This window comes from Cyprinus carpio, chromosome B20, assembly GCF_018340385.1.
Source record: "Cyprinus carpio isolate SPL01 chromosome B20, ASM1834038v1, whole genome shotgun sequence".
Classification (NCBI taxonomy): Eukaryota; Metazoa; Chordata; class Actinopteri; order Cypriniformes; family Cyprinidae; genus Cyprinus; species Cyprinus carpio.
In genome coordinates, this window is record NC_056616.1 from 24890608 (window position 1) to 24907554 (window position 16947).

Consider the following 16947-nt stretch of genomic DNA (forward strand, 5'->3'; position numbering starts at 1 on the left):
TATTATTGAGTTTTTATTTATTTTTTTTCCGGTTTCATTTTAATTTTTTTATTTGTTTTTAAATTTACATTTTAATTTTGTTCTGTGTGTGTTTTTTTTTATTTTATTTATATTGGTTAAATATATATATATATATATATATATATATATATATATATATATATATATATATATATATATATATATATATATATATATATATATATAATATTTATTTTCATTTTACGGTTTAGTTATTTTAATACATCAAGTTAAAGCTAAATAAAAATCTTTATTTATTTATTATAAAATTTGTATTTTATGTAAACATTTTTTTTTTTAGTTCAAGTAACAAAATTGTTTTTATAGTTTAGTGAGAAGAAGAAAAAAACGTAGTATAAGCGCAGTGCGAGCTCTTGTGAACGGTTTCTTCTCAGGATGCGTCCTAAAAGATAAAAACTTCTAATCACTTCACTACAATAACTGCGCTCCCTTAAATTAAATTTTAGACATATACAACTGTTTTCTAAAATTTATATCGATTTAAATTATAAATATGTGTTATGACATCTATTTTAAGAGGACGAATTAATTTGCAAACTGTCTTCATCTGTGAGGACCCGCTGGAGAAAGACCCATAACATCCAATATGGCGGCGGCGGCGGCTTCCCTCGTTTCTTACGGCAGCGACTCCGATTCGGAAAACGAGTCTAAATCCGGTACCAGTCCGCAGAAAGTCGACCCGGACGCGCTAGCTCATCTTCAGCCGTTAAAACCCGGCAGCGTAACGTCTATAGCCGTGCTGAATTCCGCGCCCGAAGTCGCAGTGAAGGTAACGTTACCACCTCGAACGTTCAAACGACGTTCTACGACGTTCAAACGACTTTAAGTGAACTATAGTTTAATAAAAATCGCTATACACTGTATGTATTTACTCTGTAGGGATAAACAGTCGAGTAAAATGTGGTTCTGTTCACTTAATCACTTAAACACCTTTAAAGTTGTACAAATTAAGTTCTTAACAATGCATATTACTAATCAGTAATTAAGTTTTGATATATTTACGGTAGAAAATTTACTAAATATCTTTATGGAACATGATCTTAATATCCTAATGATTTTTGGCATAAAATAAAAATGTATAATTTTGACCCATACAGTGTATTGTTGTGTATTGCTGCAAATATACCTGTGCTACTTAAAACTGCTTAAGGGGACACACACACACACACAAGTCAGATCTTGTTTTCTGTTTCTGTCAGGAAGATGTCATGACCGGGGTTCATCTCGATCCAGCACTCAAAGAAGTCTCTTACAACCCCACGTTTGAAACCATGTTTGCTCCAGAGGTGACTCGACTGATGGATGTGTATTGTGTGTAGTATGCCACATGAGCGTCTTGTCTACATCAGGTCTCTCATCTCGTTGCAGTTTGGACCGGCAAACCCGTTCAGATCTCAGCAGATGGCCGCGCCGAGGAACATGCTGTCCGGTTACGCCGAACCGGCTCATGTCAACGACTTCATGTTCGAGCAGCAGAGGAGAACCTTCTCTACATTTGGTGAGAGATGCACATCACTCTTACTTGTGTGCAAAACTTGTTTTTTATTTTAGAGAAACCTCTTCTGTTCATTAAAAGCATGCATTTATTTGATTCCGGAGTACAGCAAAAACTTTAAAAATTGTGAAATATTTTTAATGTTTAAAATAGCAATTTTCAATGTGATTATGTATTAAACTATAATTTTTTTCTGTGATGTGCATCTGAATTTTCAGCATCATTACTCCAGTCTTCAGTGTCACATGATCTTCACAAATCATTCTAATATGCAGATTCGCTGCTTGAGAAACATTTACTTTTATTATTATTTTGGAAACAGCGGAGTAGAATTTATTCATGAATAGAAAGTTCAGAAGTATTAGCCTGATTTCTGTAATTTCTCATGAATTCTTCAGAAAACATTATAAATCTAGCTCTTCTGAAACTTTTGTCTGGTACTGCAGTGTTTCTGATCTGTCTGTAATCATCGATAGAGCGTGTGTCGTTGATATCCGGTGTGTGTTTGTGGATTCTGATCAGGATACGCTCTGGACCCGTCTGTGGACACCAGTCAGGTCTCGTCCAGCAGCTACATTGGAGCCGTGGAGGAAGCAGAGAAAAACAAAGGTTTGATTCATTCAGCGTCTGCCTTCTGTCTTTTGCGTCATCTTTGTCTTTGCCGTGTTTCACAGTTATGAATAATCTGTTAGTGTAACTCTCTAATGTAACACTGCACATGTAACACCCCCCCGTGTCATGATTCAGAGCAGGTATTGATAATACATTAAAATAAAATAGTAGCACAACCTTTCAATCAAATAACAATTTGGGGTAAAATGTTATATATTTTTTTACTAGTTTCTATGTATTCAAATCAAATATTATTTATTCATAATTTACTTTTATATTTAAAAATGTGTGTGTGTGTGTTTATATATATATTTTAATATATATATTTATTATTTATATATATATATATATATATATATATATATATATATATATATATATATATATATATATATATATATTAATAATTAAAATTAAAACATGCACAACAAAATTAGAATGTAAATTTTAAAACAAATAAAAAAATTAAAATTAAAACTCAGTAATATTGAAATAAGACTGATGCTCACTATCCATAAATAATATAAAATATATATTTGTTACTCACTTGTATCATATGCATATTAATATATATATACAATAAAACAAGACATGTTTACTCATAATATGCAAAAAGCATATTACAATGTTGCACATATTAAATTATGCAAAGAATACAATAAAGAAAATGGAAAAATAGCTTTAAAAAAGTGCAAGAGAATATAAAATAAAAAACAAGGATAACACAACAAAAGGAGAGATTTGCCATCATTCTCTTTGGCAGCAAAATAAAATAAATAATCTAAAATAATTAGGCTAAGATAAAAATCTGCCCTGTGTTTTTCCCAGAATTGTTTTGCTTCAAGTGCATCTGATTATGAAACATTAAATATTATAACCTATTTTTCATAAGCCTGTCAAATCTCTCTCTTTTTTTTTTTAAATCAATTTTTTGTTCAAGACGGCAAAATGCTAATGTACAAAATACATTGGTATAAAAAATAAAATAGTAAATAAAATCTGTAAATTCAATTCAGGTTTATTTTTATAGCACTTTTTTACGATACAAATCTTTGCAAAGCAACTTTACAGAAAATTAAGTTTCTACAATATATTTTAGATACATTATATATATATATATATATAACACAAATACTATTTATTTCTTAGTAAATAAAAGTCAGTCTCATGTAAAACACATTAAAACTATTAAATCCATTACAACAGCTTCTAAATGTGTGTGTTGTATGTAATCAGAAACCGTTGATAGTTCATGCCGTTATTGTTTCTGCACAGGTCTGATGGCGTTTGAGACGGGAGTGAAGAAGTCTGAGAAGAGGAAGAAGGTGAAAGGTGGAGACGCGTCAGACATCGACAGCTTCCTCGGCCCCTGGGCCAAATACCAGGATGAGAAAGACGTGGCCAAACCCTCAGAGGTGAGACATCGTCACCAGATCGATGCCATAATCTCGTTTTTCTAGCTAAAAACCCAACCGGTGTTGTTATTATTATAGACTTCTCGTTAGTTTAATCCTGTTTTGATGTGACAGGACGAGAAGAAAGAGCTGGACGAGATCATAGCCAAGAGACAGAAGAGAGGCAAGAATGAAGAAGAGGCTCCAGCGGAGGAGAAGACCGTCCTGCACAGTACGACACACAACATACACGCAGCTAAACGTGTCTGCGGTCTGCTGCTGAACGCTTTCTCTCCCTCGCTGCAGTCAAAGACGCGTACGATTACCAGGGCCGCTCGTACCTGCACGTTCCTCAGGACGTGGGCATCAACCTGCGCTCAGCGGACGTCCCGGACAAATGCTACCTGCCCAAGAAACAGCTGCACGTGTGGACCGGACACACCAAGGTAGGCCCTGCGCTGCCAGATTCAGTGTTAATGGTTTAATTAAATATTAGTGATCAAAATGCACTTAAATGAAGCTACGAGACATACACAATTAAACCAGTTTATTTACAAACAAACAAAATAATATTTGAGAGCTCTATGAAATCCATCTGATTTTTATTTTTCTATTAAATTAGGTTTTAGTAAGCAAAATTTAATTAATTGAAATCATGAGACAAACAGAACTAAAATCGATTTATGAACAAAAAGTTTGTCTTATTAAAATCCATTTAATTTTTTCCCAAATTATGTATTATTTTTCTGAAAATGTTTGCTGTTTACATTTTTCTGAATTCTGTTTAATGGTTAAATACAATTTTAGCAATCAAGATTTTTTTTGTTTTTATTTTTTATTGTAAAAAAATGTATTTTTATTAACAAAAATTACATTTTTAGGTTTATTTGATGTACACTTTATATTTTCTCAAATTCCTTTTATTTCTCTGAATTTTTGTGTTTTCGGTTTTAATTTTTCTGGTTTCAGTTTTAATGGTTAAATAAAATTTTAATCAAAATTTAGTAATATCACAGTTAAAAATTTTATTGCTTTACAAAATCCATTTTATTTTTTTTTATTTTTCTTAAATACCTATTTATTTTATTTTTAATTTCATGTTTCTGTTGTGTTCGGTTTTGCTGTAACTCTGTCTGGATTCTGTTTTTAAGGTTCAGTGAAATATTAGGAATCAAAATGCAATAAAAATGAAACTATGAAACACACAATTGAACCACAATTTATTAACAATTTTTTTTTAGGGCCCTATGAAAACCACTTAATTTTTTCACAAATGTTCACAAAACCTTTTTATTCTTCCATTAAATTAGGTTTTAGGAAACAAAATTTAATTAACTGAAATCATGAGACAAAGAACTAAAATCGATTTATGAACAAAAAGTAAAAAAAAAAAAGTTTTATGAAATTCATTATTTTTTTAGTTTGCCGTTTACATTTGTCTGAATTCTGTTTAATGGTTAAATACAATTTTAGCAATCACAATTTAATTAACTGTAATGAAATGTACACAAAAGACAATTTATTAACAAAAATTGCATTTTTAGGGGCCTATGAAATCCACTTTATATTTTCTCAAATTCCTTTTATTTCTCTGAATTTTTGTGTTTTTGGTTTTAATTTTTCTGGTTTCAGTTTTAATGGTTAAATAAAATTTTAATCAAAATTTAGTAATCACACAATTAAACAATTTCATTGCCTTACAAAATGCATTTTATTTTTATATTTTTTCTTAAATACCTTTTCATTAATTTATTTTTAATTTCATGTTTCTGTTTTGTTGTAATTCTCTCTGGATTCTGTTTTTATGGTTAAATTCAATTTTAGTAATCAATGGACTTAATTGAAGTCATGAAAGGTGCAAAATTAAACAAGTTTATTACAAGGACCTATTTAATTTTTTCCCCCAATTCCTCTCTTTATTTTACTGAATTTCTTCTTTTTTATTATTACTTTAAGAAGTGCATTAATTTGAATCATAGTAATAGACTTAATTTAACCCAAAGTAGTGCAGAGTTTCTGTTTCGGATCAGATGAAATGGTCAAATGCTGGTGAAGTGACTCTTGTACAGTCCTTCTTTTGATCTTTTCATCCAAATTTGGCCAAATGCTTTTAATAAATAGAGTAAATTCCCTTTTTATGACTGGATTCTGTGATTATTTTTCCACACGGCATCAGCAACGTGTGCAAACAGTGATGAGTTGTGTGTGTCATGCTGCTGCTCTCTCTCTCACACACACACACACACACACACACTGACTGTGGTCTCTCCTGTCTGCAGGGGGTCAGCGCCATCCGTCTGTTCCCGGTGTCCGGTCATCTCCTGCTCTCCTGCTCCATGGACTGTAAGATCAAGGTGAGATCTTACAGTGTTTCACTGCAGCACACGATTAAAACCTGTTACACAAAACTCTTCTTTACTTCGTCTTAAGACGGTGTTTTTTCTAATTCTTAAATTATAATAGTCTGTTCATCTAATAATATAATAGTTGTAATAATAATAATAATAATTCTTATTTTACAAGCATTTAATGCAGTGTGTTGGTAAAACAAAAGTCATTTATTATTGTATTGTGCTGTTGTTGTTATTATTGTTAATAATCTATTAATGTAATAAATAATAGAAATAATAATTATTTTTATTATTATACAAGCATTTAATACAGTCTGTTAGAATGAAACTAAATAGTAATATTTATTAATTATTATTATTTTACTATTGTACTGTTGTTATTGTTAATACTTATTAATCTAATAAAATTAATAATAATAATATGAGAACTTATACAGACTGTTAGAATAAAACAAAATACTAATTGTTGTTGATAATATTATGACAATGCAAAAAAAGATAATATAAAAGTTCTTTAGATTAATATAATTAATGTTAATGTTATATGTTAATATAATTTAAAAAATAAAATGAAATTTAATGTAAAAATGTAAATGATGTAAAAATGAAAAGTTAGAATAAAACAAAATCATGATGATAGTAATAGTAATAATAATTATTATTGTGCAAAACAGTGATTTAAAACAGTCTGTTAGAATAATATAATATTAATATGAATATAATAATTAGTATACAAAATGCAATAATTTAAAACCGTCTGTTAGAGTAAAACATAATAATTATTACTGTCTCTATTGTAGTTGTTGATGTTTTACTCTGACTTTTAAAAATGTGTCTAATTCTAATAGTGTAATATTATTAATAATAATAATAATAATAATAATAATCATTAATATTATTATTATACAAGCAGGTTTAATGAGCAGTTACAGCATCTGAAAGATACTTTCATTATACATTGATATGTGTTTGAAGAGTGTATGTATTTGTGTTATTATTATACATGTGTGTTTATTGGTTTGTTATGGTGCTGATTTTGTCTTCTCTTGTAGCTGTGGGAGGTTTATAATGAGAGGAGATGTGCACGGACCTTTATTGGTGAGTCTCGTCACTTGGTCTGGTTTTTTTGTATTAAGTGTTGTAGATGTTTGAGTCACATAGTTTATCTGTATGATTTATGTCTGAGTGATGTGGTTAATGACTCTGAGTCTTGTCTGGAGACACTCACGAGACGTCATTCAGCTTCATTAGACCATCGTGAAACTGAGACCGAAAACATGCTGCTCCCGACTCATGCCTTACACCTGAAGTGTCTTTTAGAAGAACATCTATGAACCAGAATGCGATCTAAAATGGGGAAAAAATTATTAAAATAAATAATTAATTAAAACCAGTTTGTTAGAATAAAATTGATAATAATATACAAGCTAAAATAGTATTATACAAGCTAAAATAGCAAAATAAAAATAATAATCAAAACAGTCTGTTTGATTTTTTTTTTTATTCTATATTAGTTAGTTAATTGTTTTTATTTATTGTTATTATTTTATGCAGAAATATAGCAAAATATATTTTTTAATAATAATAAAAAGAATAATTAAAACAATCTGTTTGAATAATATTATTATGCAATCTAAAATAGTAAAATAATTTTAATAATTTATTATTTTATGCAGAAATATAGCAAAATATTTTTTTATAATAATACAAATAATAATTAAAACAGTCTTTGAATAATATTATTATGCAATCTAAAATAATAAAATCATTTTAATAATTTGTTGTTATTTTTATGCAGAAATATAGCAAAATAAAATTAATTAATTAATAATAAAAATAATAATTAAAACAGTCTGTTTGAATGATATTGAATGAAATGGTAATATAATTTTAATAATTTATTATTTTATGCAGAAATATAGCAAAATAAAAATAATTGAATAAAAATAATAATCAAAATAGGTCTGTTTGAATATTATTATGCAATCTAAAATAGTAAAATAATTGTAATAATTAGTTTTTTTATTTTTATGCAGAAATATAGCAAAATAAAAATTAAATAATAACAAAAATTATCAAAACCGTCTGTTTGAATAATATTATTATGCAATCTAAAATAGTAAAATAATTTAAATTGTTATTATTTTTATGCAGAAATATAGCAAAATAAAAATAATTAATAATTAAAATAATAATTAATACAGTCTGTTTGAATAACTCTATTATGCAATCTAAAATATTAAAACAATTTAATAATTTGTTATTATTATTTTTATGCAGAACTACAAGAATTTAAAACTCTTTAGAGCAATGTAATATTACATAATATAAAACAGAATAGTAATAATTAATTATTATAGTAATTATCATGCAAACATATAAGAACGTAAAACAGTCTGTTAGATCATTATTATTATGTGATCTAAAATGGCAAAAAAAAAAAAATATATATATATATATATATATATATATATATATATATATATATATATATATATATATATATATACATATATATATATATATATATTACTATAATAATTAGTTGTTATTGTATATTTGATCAAATAAATGCAGCTTTAGTGAGCATAAGAGAATGGTTTTTAAAAGCACTGAGTGAATCCTCTGAGTGTGAGTGTGGATCTGACTGACGTCTGGTGTGTGTGTAGGTCACAGTAAAGCCGTGCGTGACGTTTGCTTCAACAACACTGGCACACAGTTCCTGAGCGCCGCCTACGACAGATATCTCAAACTCTGGGACTCCGAGACGGGTGAGAGCTTCATTCAGACACACAGCAGCTGATCCCAGATTGATTCAGCCTTTAATATTATTATTATTATAATCCAGTTCATCGTGAGTCGCTCTAACGAACCTCCTCTGCTCGTTCAGGTCAGTGCATCGCTCGCTTCACTAACAGGAAGGTTCCCTACTGCGTCAAGTTCAACCCGGACGAGGACAAACAGAACCTGTTTGTTGCTGGGATGTCGGACAAGAAGATCGTCCAGGTACCAAACCGAGAGCATGCGCACCAATCAGAGCAAGAACTTAGTCTCATTATGAAAGGGTTAGGAACAGACACTGGTGTGTTTTGCCCAGAATGCAATGCTTTCTTCCCCGCCATCGTTTCTAATCTGTGTATTATTACAGGTGCGTGTCACAAGCTCAAGTTTACATGCCTGTATTAGTGCTGGACAATATGGACAATATTTATATCACAGTATATTAATTAATTTCGGTCGATGCGATATAATTCCGATATCGATATGAACACTATTTATCTGAAATAGAAATCTTTTGTAACATTATAAATGCCTTTATCATCACTTTTGATCAATTTTAAGCATCCTTGCTAAATAAAAGTAATATTCTAAATTAAAAAAATTTAAAATGCTGATCTTTGATTCATGATCTTTGAAATCTACTTAGCTGTTTTAAATATTGATAATCAGCAAATCATCATATTAGAATGACTTCTGAAGGATCGTTACTCATGTGGAGTAATGATGCTGAAAATTCAGCTGCGCATCACAGAAATAAATTACAGTTTAACAGATATTCAAATGGGAAGCAATTATTTTAAATTGTAAAAATATTTCAAAATTTAACTGTTTGCACTGTACTTTGGTTCAAATAAATGAAGGCTTGGTGAGCAGAAGAGATTTCTTAAAAAAAAAAAAAAAATGGAAATGTTGCTGGAGACGGGCTTATTATTAAAAATGCAAATTCCTTGTCTGCCAGCAGGAGGCGCTTGGAGCGGTTTCCCCGGTAACGGCTGTAATCAAAGCAGCTCCGCTCATGAACGCTACTTCATCAGATAAAAATGAAAATGTCACCTAAACTTTTCTGAAGAGGGTCGGTTCCCTTCAGAGATACATTCATATAAAACCCCGCGCCGCGTTTGGATAATGAAACACGCAGCGCGAAGTCAAACACCACCAATAAATCAGTGTATGGGAAACACTAGTGATGTTTAAAAATCATACTGTTATTGAAAAAAATTATATCGCGAAACACATTGATATTGAATGATTGTCCAGCCCTAGCCTGTATATTTCCATTAAAATTGGCATATACGATTATGCTTGCTGCGATTTTGAGCTAAATTGCGAATCCAGCGTAGTTTAATTCAGTGCCATTGAGATGCCTTTAGAGGTTTTATTAGCATTTTCAATTAGTTTTTATTTTTGCATGTTAGGTTTTCAATTAATTTAGTTGTGTTTTTGTCATTTTTGTTTTTAATGTCTATATAATTTTAAGTTTTAGTAATTTAGTTGTTTTTTATTTTACATTTTAATTTGTTTTTTTAATAGTAATTTGTTTCGTTTTTGTTTTATTGTTTTTTTTTTTTTTTTTATTTAGTATTTAGTAATTTAGTTGTGTATTTTTGCCTTTTATATTCACTTTTTAAAATGTCTATATAAATTGTATTAATTTATTTCAGTTTTAGTAATTGATTTATATATTTTTTACATTTTAATATTTTTTTATTTTGTTTTCATTCTAAATTTAGTGATTTAGTTGTGTATATTTATCATTTTAATGACTTTCTTAAATGTCTGTATAATTGTATTCATTTCCATTTTATTTTTTTATTTAGTTTAGTATAAATTATTTCAGTTTTAGTAATTTAGTTGTGCATTTTTTAATTATTATATACATATACATACATATGCACACACACACATATATAATGATATATATATATATAATTTTTATTCCAGTATTAGTATTTTAGTAGCTCATTAAACTAAATTGAAATGAGATTATTATAATTTTTTTTTTTACATTTTATTTCAGATAATTTTTTTTAATTTTTTTTTAAAATTAAAGTAATGAAAGGGTTATTTTCTCTGGTTTTGTTGACTGATGTGTCTGTGTGTGTGTGCAGTGGGACATCCGCTCCGGTGAAGTTGTTCAGGAGTACGACAGACACCTCGGAGCCGTCAACACCATCACCTTCGTGGACGAGAACCGCCGCTTCGTCAGCACCTCCGACGACAAGAGCCTGCGCGTCTGGGAGTGGTGAGGACTCACATGGTCCCTAAAACAGACAGCACTTTCTGTGCACATCTTCTTTCTTCTGATTCCATCAGCATTATTATAGTTAACTAAAACTACAGCTGAAAATGAAACCATTAAAAAAAAAGGTTGTAGCTTGAAATAAAATAAAATATAAAAACATTTTCTATAAATATAATAACTGTAATAACTTTTTCAGCAGGTTGCAAAGGCAACATTTTTCATTTTTTTTTTATTTAGTTTAACTTGTCATACTTAACTGAAATAAAAATTAATAAAATATATATACTAATAAAATGTACAGAATTGAAAGTAATTGAAAAGTATAAAAATTATTCAATATATTAATAAAAAATATAATAGTATCTCAATTATGTTAAAAATAACACTGATCAATTTTTGTTCTGAAATAATTTTGTTGCATATAAACATTTAAATTGCAAAAGCTGTAATATTGTGAAATATTTTTACAGTTTAAAATATCCATTTTCTATGTGAATCTCTGTTAAACTGTAATTTATTTCTGTGATGCACAGCTGTATTTTCAGCATCATTACTGCAGTCTTCAGTGTCACATGATCTTCAGAAATCATTCTCATATGCTGCTGAAGACACATTACTTGGTGGTTTGTACAGAGAGATTTTTTGAGGTTATCTGAGCCGTGCTGTGCTCTGGTTCTCGTGTCCGGTGAGTTATTCTGGGCCCGTCTGTGCTCTCGAGGGATTGTTCTGGTCCAGTTTGCGCTGTCGTAGATGGATTACAAACCTCACACATAAAAGAGAGTGAGATAACGGGTTAGAAAGAAGAATCTCTGTGTTTCTGAGTGTGTTTGGTGCAGATCTTCAGCTGATGCATGCCGGAGATTATACTGTATGTGGATCTGTTACACTCTTACAGTCCGCAGTGGAGGAAAACGGTTTCTTTTAGATGTCCTTGTGGTTATAGAAACATCCGAGTCAGATTTCAGTCTAAAATTCACAAGTAAAAACACATCTAATTTCACAAAGCCGAAAAACAAAACAGAAAAACGAAATAATTTAAATGCAAATATTTAAAAAAAAAAAAAAAAAAAACTTGGGGAAAAAAGCTGAATCACAATTCTAAAATTTATTATTTTATAAATAAATATTAAATATTCTATGTATCTTTAAAAAATTAAAATTGTTTTCTTATTAATTTAGCGTATATGTATTGTGTATATATACGTGTGTGTGTGTGTGTATGTATATATATATATATATATATATATATATATATAAAATATATTTATATATATATATAGAATGAATTAAAAGTAGGTCATTACGCTTAAATCGAATCACGCTCTGTACACATTAAGCTGCAAAAGTCAATTTAAATATGAATCCTGTATGTTCTGCGTGTCTCTGTTAATGAATGGCGCAGATGCACGGGGTTTCATTTAGACACACACACACTGAAGCGTGTGACGCTCGCGGTGATTTCAGCGTCTGCCGTCTCTCTAAATGAGGACGTAAACACATGAAGAACATCTCCAGAACTGCTCTGAGAATCACTTCATGAGCTTTTGACCGTTTGATTTGAGTAAAACTAGCGTCACATCACATACACAGAACTGTAGAGGTATTCACGGCAACCCGTCAAAATAAAAGTAGGGTTTAATTTGAAGACATTGTGCCTATTACTATTGTTCAGTAGAATGTACACAGACTACTGCTACTGGTAAAATGAAGCAAAACATTGTTTTAATTTTAATAGTAAATCCCCTTTGTTTGCCAAAAAATAAAGTTTGCTTAATTTTCAATAATTAAAAGATAAATGAAATTAATGTTTTATGTTTTCTTTTGATAACCGGAAAAATGTAAATACACAACACAGAATTTCTGAGGGAAAAATAAAATTAATATGGCTACTTTAAGAAAAAAAAAAAAAAAAAATTAAGTTGTTTTATGCATTCAAATAATTAGACTTGATAAAACACAGAATTTGGTAACAATAAAAAATATGGTGAGGAAAAATTAAAAATTTCATATCGCCCCAAACATGTAATTTTTGTTAAACTTTTATTAAATTGATGTGTAAATGTGTAAGTTTCATGATTTTAATTAATTAGACATGCTTTTTGATTAATATAATTTAATTGAACTATTAAAAAGTAGTTGAGAAAAATTTAAACAGAAAAACTGAATCTTAAAAAATGGAATTTGGAAAATTTAAAAAATAAAAATAAAACCGATTTCATAGGCCCCTATATATACTTGCATACATACATCTTAGCAATTAAATAAGATGCAGTGCATGTTTTCATGCTTAATTTCTTTATTTTTTCAGGGATATTCCTGTGGACTTCAAGTACATCGCTGAGCCCAGTATGCACTCGATGCCTGCGGTCACGCTCTCGCCCAACGGTGAGTGACGTCATCACTGTTTACAGCCATAAAAACAGCACCTTCGACAAAACAGTATTTCAAGACTGTTAAATAATACTCTAAATATTTAATTGATGGTTCTTTATTGTTCGATAGCCATTTAAAATTGAGTCGAAATTTATTTTTGTCCACGAGGGTCATAATATAAGCGGAAAACAAGGATGAAGAAGAGCATTTGGCTTTGTGTAATTTAAAATGTTTATTTTAATATTTATTTATTGACTATAGTTATGACTTTGTTTAATTGGGTTATAAAACATTAATGTTTTTTAATTTAAAAATTATTTAATTTATAGTTTATTTATTTTAACTACATTTTAAAACGTTAATTAAACTGCATTAAATATCTACTAATTTGTCAATTTTGAAAAGTAGTTTTATTTCCTTTTTATTTTTTAATTAATGGTTATTGTTGGTATGCAAAGTAAAATTAAGTCAAAAGTTTTGTTGTGCAGAACAGCTTAATGCCATTTTTTAATCGATTATTAACTTTTGTTTTTTTAAATGCAATTTAAAATATTCATTTATTTTAATATTTATTTTATATACTTTTTTACATTTTAAAGCATGAATTGAATAAACAGTTTTATGGTTATCTATTTATTTTTCATTTTAAAGAGGTTTTTTTTTTATTTAGTTCAGTTTTAAGTATGCAAAAAAAAAAAAATCAAACAAACAGTTTTAAATATGTCTATCTTAGAAAGTGATTTATTCCCAGTTTTGTTTTAATTATTAGGTTAGATCCTAGCGACATGTTAATCATGTTAGAAACATACTAATGACACGTTAGTAACTTGTGTATCATGCTAGCGATATGCTAGTCACTTGCTAATCATGCTACCAACATACTAATCATGCTTGCAACATGCTAATCATGTTAGAAACATGCTACCAACATGCTAATCATGATTACAACATGCTAGTGACATGCTAGTAACTTCATAATCATGCTTGCAACATGTTAGTAGCATGTTAATCATGCTAGCAACATGCTAGTAAAATGCTAATCATGTTAGAAACATACTAATGACACGTTAGTAACTTGCTTATCATGCTAGCGATATGCTAGTCACTTGTTAAACATGCTAGTGACATGCTAGTCACTTGTTAATCATGCTAGTAGCATGCTAATCATGCTAGAAACATGTAAGTAACTTGTTAATCATGCTTAGCGACATGTAATTTGCTAATCATGCTATCAACATGCTAGTCACTTGCTAGTCATGCTAGTGACATGCTAGTCACTTGTTAATCATGCTAGCAACATGCTAGTAGCATGCTAATCATGCTAGAAACATGTAAGTAACTTGTTAATCATGCTTAGCGACATGTAATTTGCTAATCATGCTAACAACATGGTAGTCACTTGCTAGTCATGCTAGTGACATGCTAGCGATATGCTAGTAACTTGCTAATTATGCCAGCAGTATGCTAGTAACAGTCTAATCATGCTAGAAACTTTATCTAAATGTTCAAACTTCAGGCATTTACAACTGCTTTAAACTTTCAGTATAGGCTTTCTCGAGCCAACCTAAAGTTTGTCTTGACGAACGTCTTTATCTAGTTGTTTAATTGATGGTACACTGGTCAACAAATGCGTTCTTGCCTTAGGACTTCAGTGTCACGTAAGTCTTAATTTGTTGGTTTTCTGTTGTTGAAAGTAACCTGATAAGTGATTTCCTCGAGAGCTGTGCAGTAATATCGTGATTTATTGGATGGTTTTCTCAGGTAAGTGGCTGGCCTGTCAGTCCATGGACAATCAGATCCTGATCTTCGGAGCGCAGAACAGATTCCGGCTCAACAAGAAGAAGATCTTCAAGGGTCACATGGTGGCGGGATACGCCTGTCAGGTGGACTTCTCCCCGGACATGAGGTGAAGCTCCTCAGACCAGGCTCTCTGTTCATACGTCTGATTACAGCTTCAAACATGCCGAACGCTCCAGAATCAGGACGGGTTCGAGGCTGTAAATATTGTATTAAGCAACATTGCACAAATAAAACACAAAGCACTTTTATTTCTTAAAGACTGCAGCAAGATGCCAGATTCATGAGTGTCAGTGCACTAGTTAGTTTAAAATGCTAATTATTTTATTTATTTGTATTAAACGCGCCAGGTTTGCTGTGCTTGTTTGCAGAGCCATTTAATTTGGGGGAAAAAGTGCTTTATTTATCAATACGAAAAGAACACCGTAATAATAGTTCTGATTATTATTATTACTACTAAGTAAAAATATTAATATTATTTATTTATGTAAAAAAAATCACAATTATATTTCACTAAAACAAAAAAGTGAGCATTGAAGAAAAATACTAATAATAGTAATATTGTAAAATATTAAAATGTTAAATTAATGTTGTAAATTGTAAAGTATTATAATATTGTAAAATTGTAATACTAATGTTTATGTCTGTCTTCTTTTTCAAACACTTGTTTCGGTGGAGCAGCATATGTTTAATAATTATAAATACATTTTAATATTTATATTAATATTTTCTAATAGTTTGATAATCTCATGATTTGTGTCGATTTGATAAATGTGAAAATAAAATAATGTTATGATTTTATTATTATGATTGTTATTACTACATAAAATGATAAATATTATTTGTTTAAAACAAAATAATAAATATTGGGTGTAAACAAATAAAAAAAATTGGGAAAATAGTTTAATTATCCTGTTATTTTTATAGTAGAACAAGTCTTTTTCAGACATTAAATCATCAAGTTTTTAATTTGGTGGAGAATTTTTTATTTTTCAAAGCAATATTAATTAAATCTCATCCTTTGAGATATGATCATCTTGGTTTTTATTTTGATTAATCGTGAAGCACTAGACAATGAATATGTACGTTATCTTCATAAATATGTATTTTTATATCGGTGCATATAAATGATAGTTGCATTCTCACTTAAAAAAAAAAATCATTGTGGAAAATATGCCGTGATGATTTCAGCTATATTTTTAATGCATTTTACTTGCATCGAGTTATTTTGAGTTTACTAACATTGAGATGTTTTGATTGAAATAATGATTCCTCTGATTAAAAAATAAAACAATAAGCTAAAATAACCTTTTTGAAACAGTTCAGAGCAATGCATAAATATGGACGTATATTCAGAATCATTAAAAATCTGAAAAAATGTATAATATTTAGTAATTTATTCACTTATATATATATACTTATATATATATATATATATATATAGGTTATATGTATAGGTTATATATTGTATGATTAGGTTGTGTTTTGAGCTGGTTCTCTCGCTGCAGTTACGTGGTGTCCGGCGATGCTGACGGGAAGCTGAATATCTGGGATTGGAAGACGACGAAGCTCTATCACCGGATCAAGGCGCATGATAAAGTGTGCATCAGCGCGCTCTGGCACCCTCACGAGACGTCGAAGGTGATCACCTGCGGCTGGGACGGACAGATCAAGCTCTGGGACTGACCTCATCTGTCCTTCGTCCTGGACCTGAGCTTTTAACACTGCTCTGAGATGATGATGATTACAGTGCTGGTATCCAGTCACACACACACACACACACACACACCAGAGACTTCAGCTCATGCTCTTTGTTTTATAATAAATGAATCTGGATCTCCAGTGTCTTTTTGAGGATAA

General features: G+C 29.7%; 1 protein-coding gene across 1 annotated transcript; it reads left to right on the plus strand.

Annotated features, from left to right (window-relative positions):
• The first annotated feature begins 584 nt into the window (after positions 1–584).
• On the plus strand, positions 585–16947 carry cdc40 (cell division cycle 40 homolog (S. cerevisiae)). The gene is made up of 15 exons (XM_042746522.1): positions 585–811; positions 1242–1328; positions 1411–1540; positions 2060–2146; positions 3425–3564; positions 3679–3775; positions 3850–3989; positions 5823–5897; positions 6947–6992; positions 8564–8665; positions 8785–8900; positions 10784–10917; positions 13226–13302; positions 15052–15196; positions 16596–16947. Exons 1-15 carry the CDS (start codon positions 629–631, stop codon positions 16771–16773), a joined length of 1737 nt encoding a protein of 578 aa, XP_042602456.1. The 5' UTR covers positions 585–628; the 3' UTR covers positions 16774–16947.

Excerpts from the sequence above, each read along its gene's own strand:
- cdc40 (XM_042746522.1), top strand. The coding sequence starts at position 629 with ATGGCGGCGGCGGCGGCTTCCCTCGTTTCTTACGGCAGCGACTCCGAT. Across the intron at positions 1,329-1,410 it reads AAACCATGTTTGCTCCAGAG|TTTGGACCGGCAAACCCGTT; the intron begins GTGACTCGACTG and ends ATCTCGTTGCAG. Across the intron at positions 6,993-8,563 it reads ATGTGCACGGACCTTTATTG|GTCACAGTAAAGCCGTGCGT; the intron begins GTGAGTCTCGTC and ends GTGTGTGTGTAG.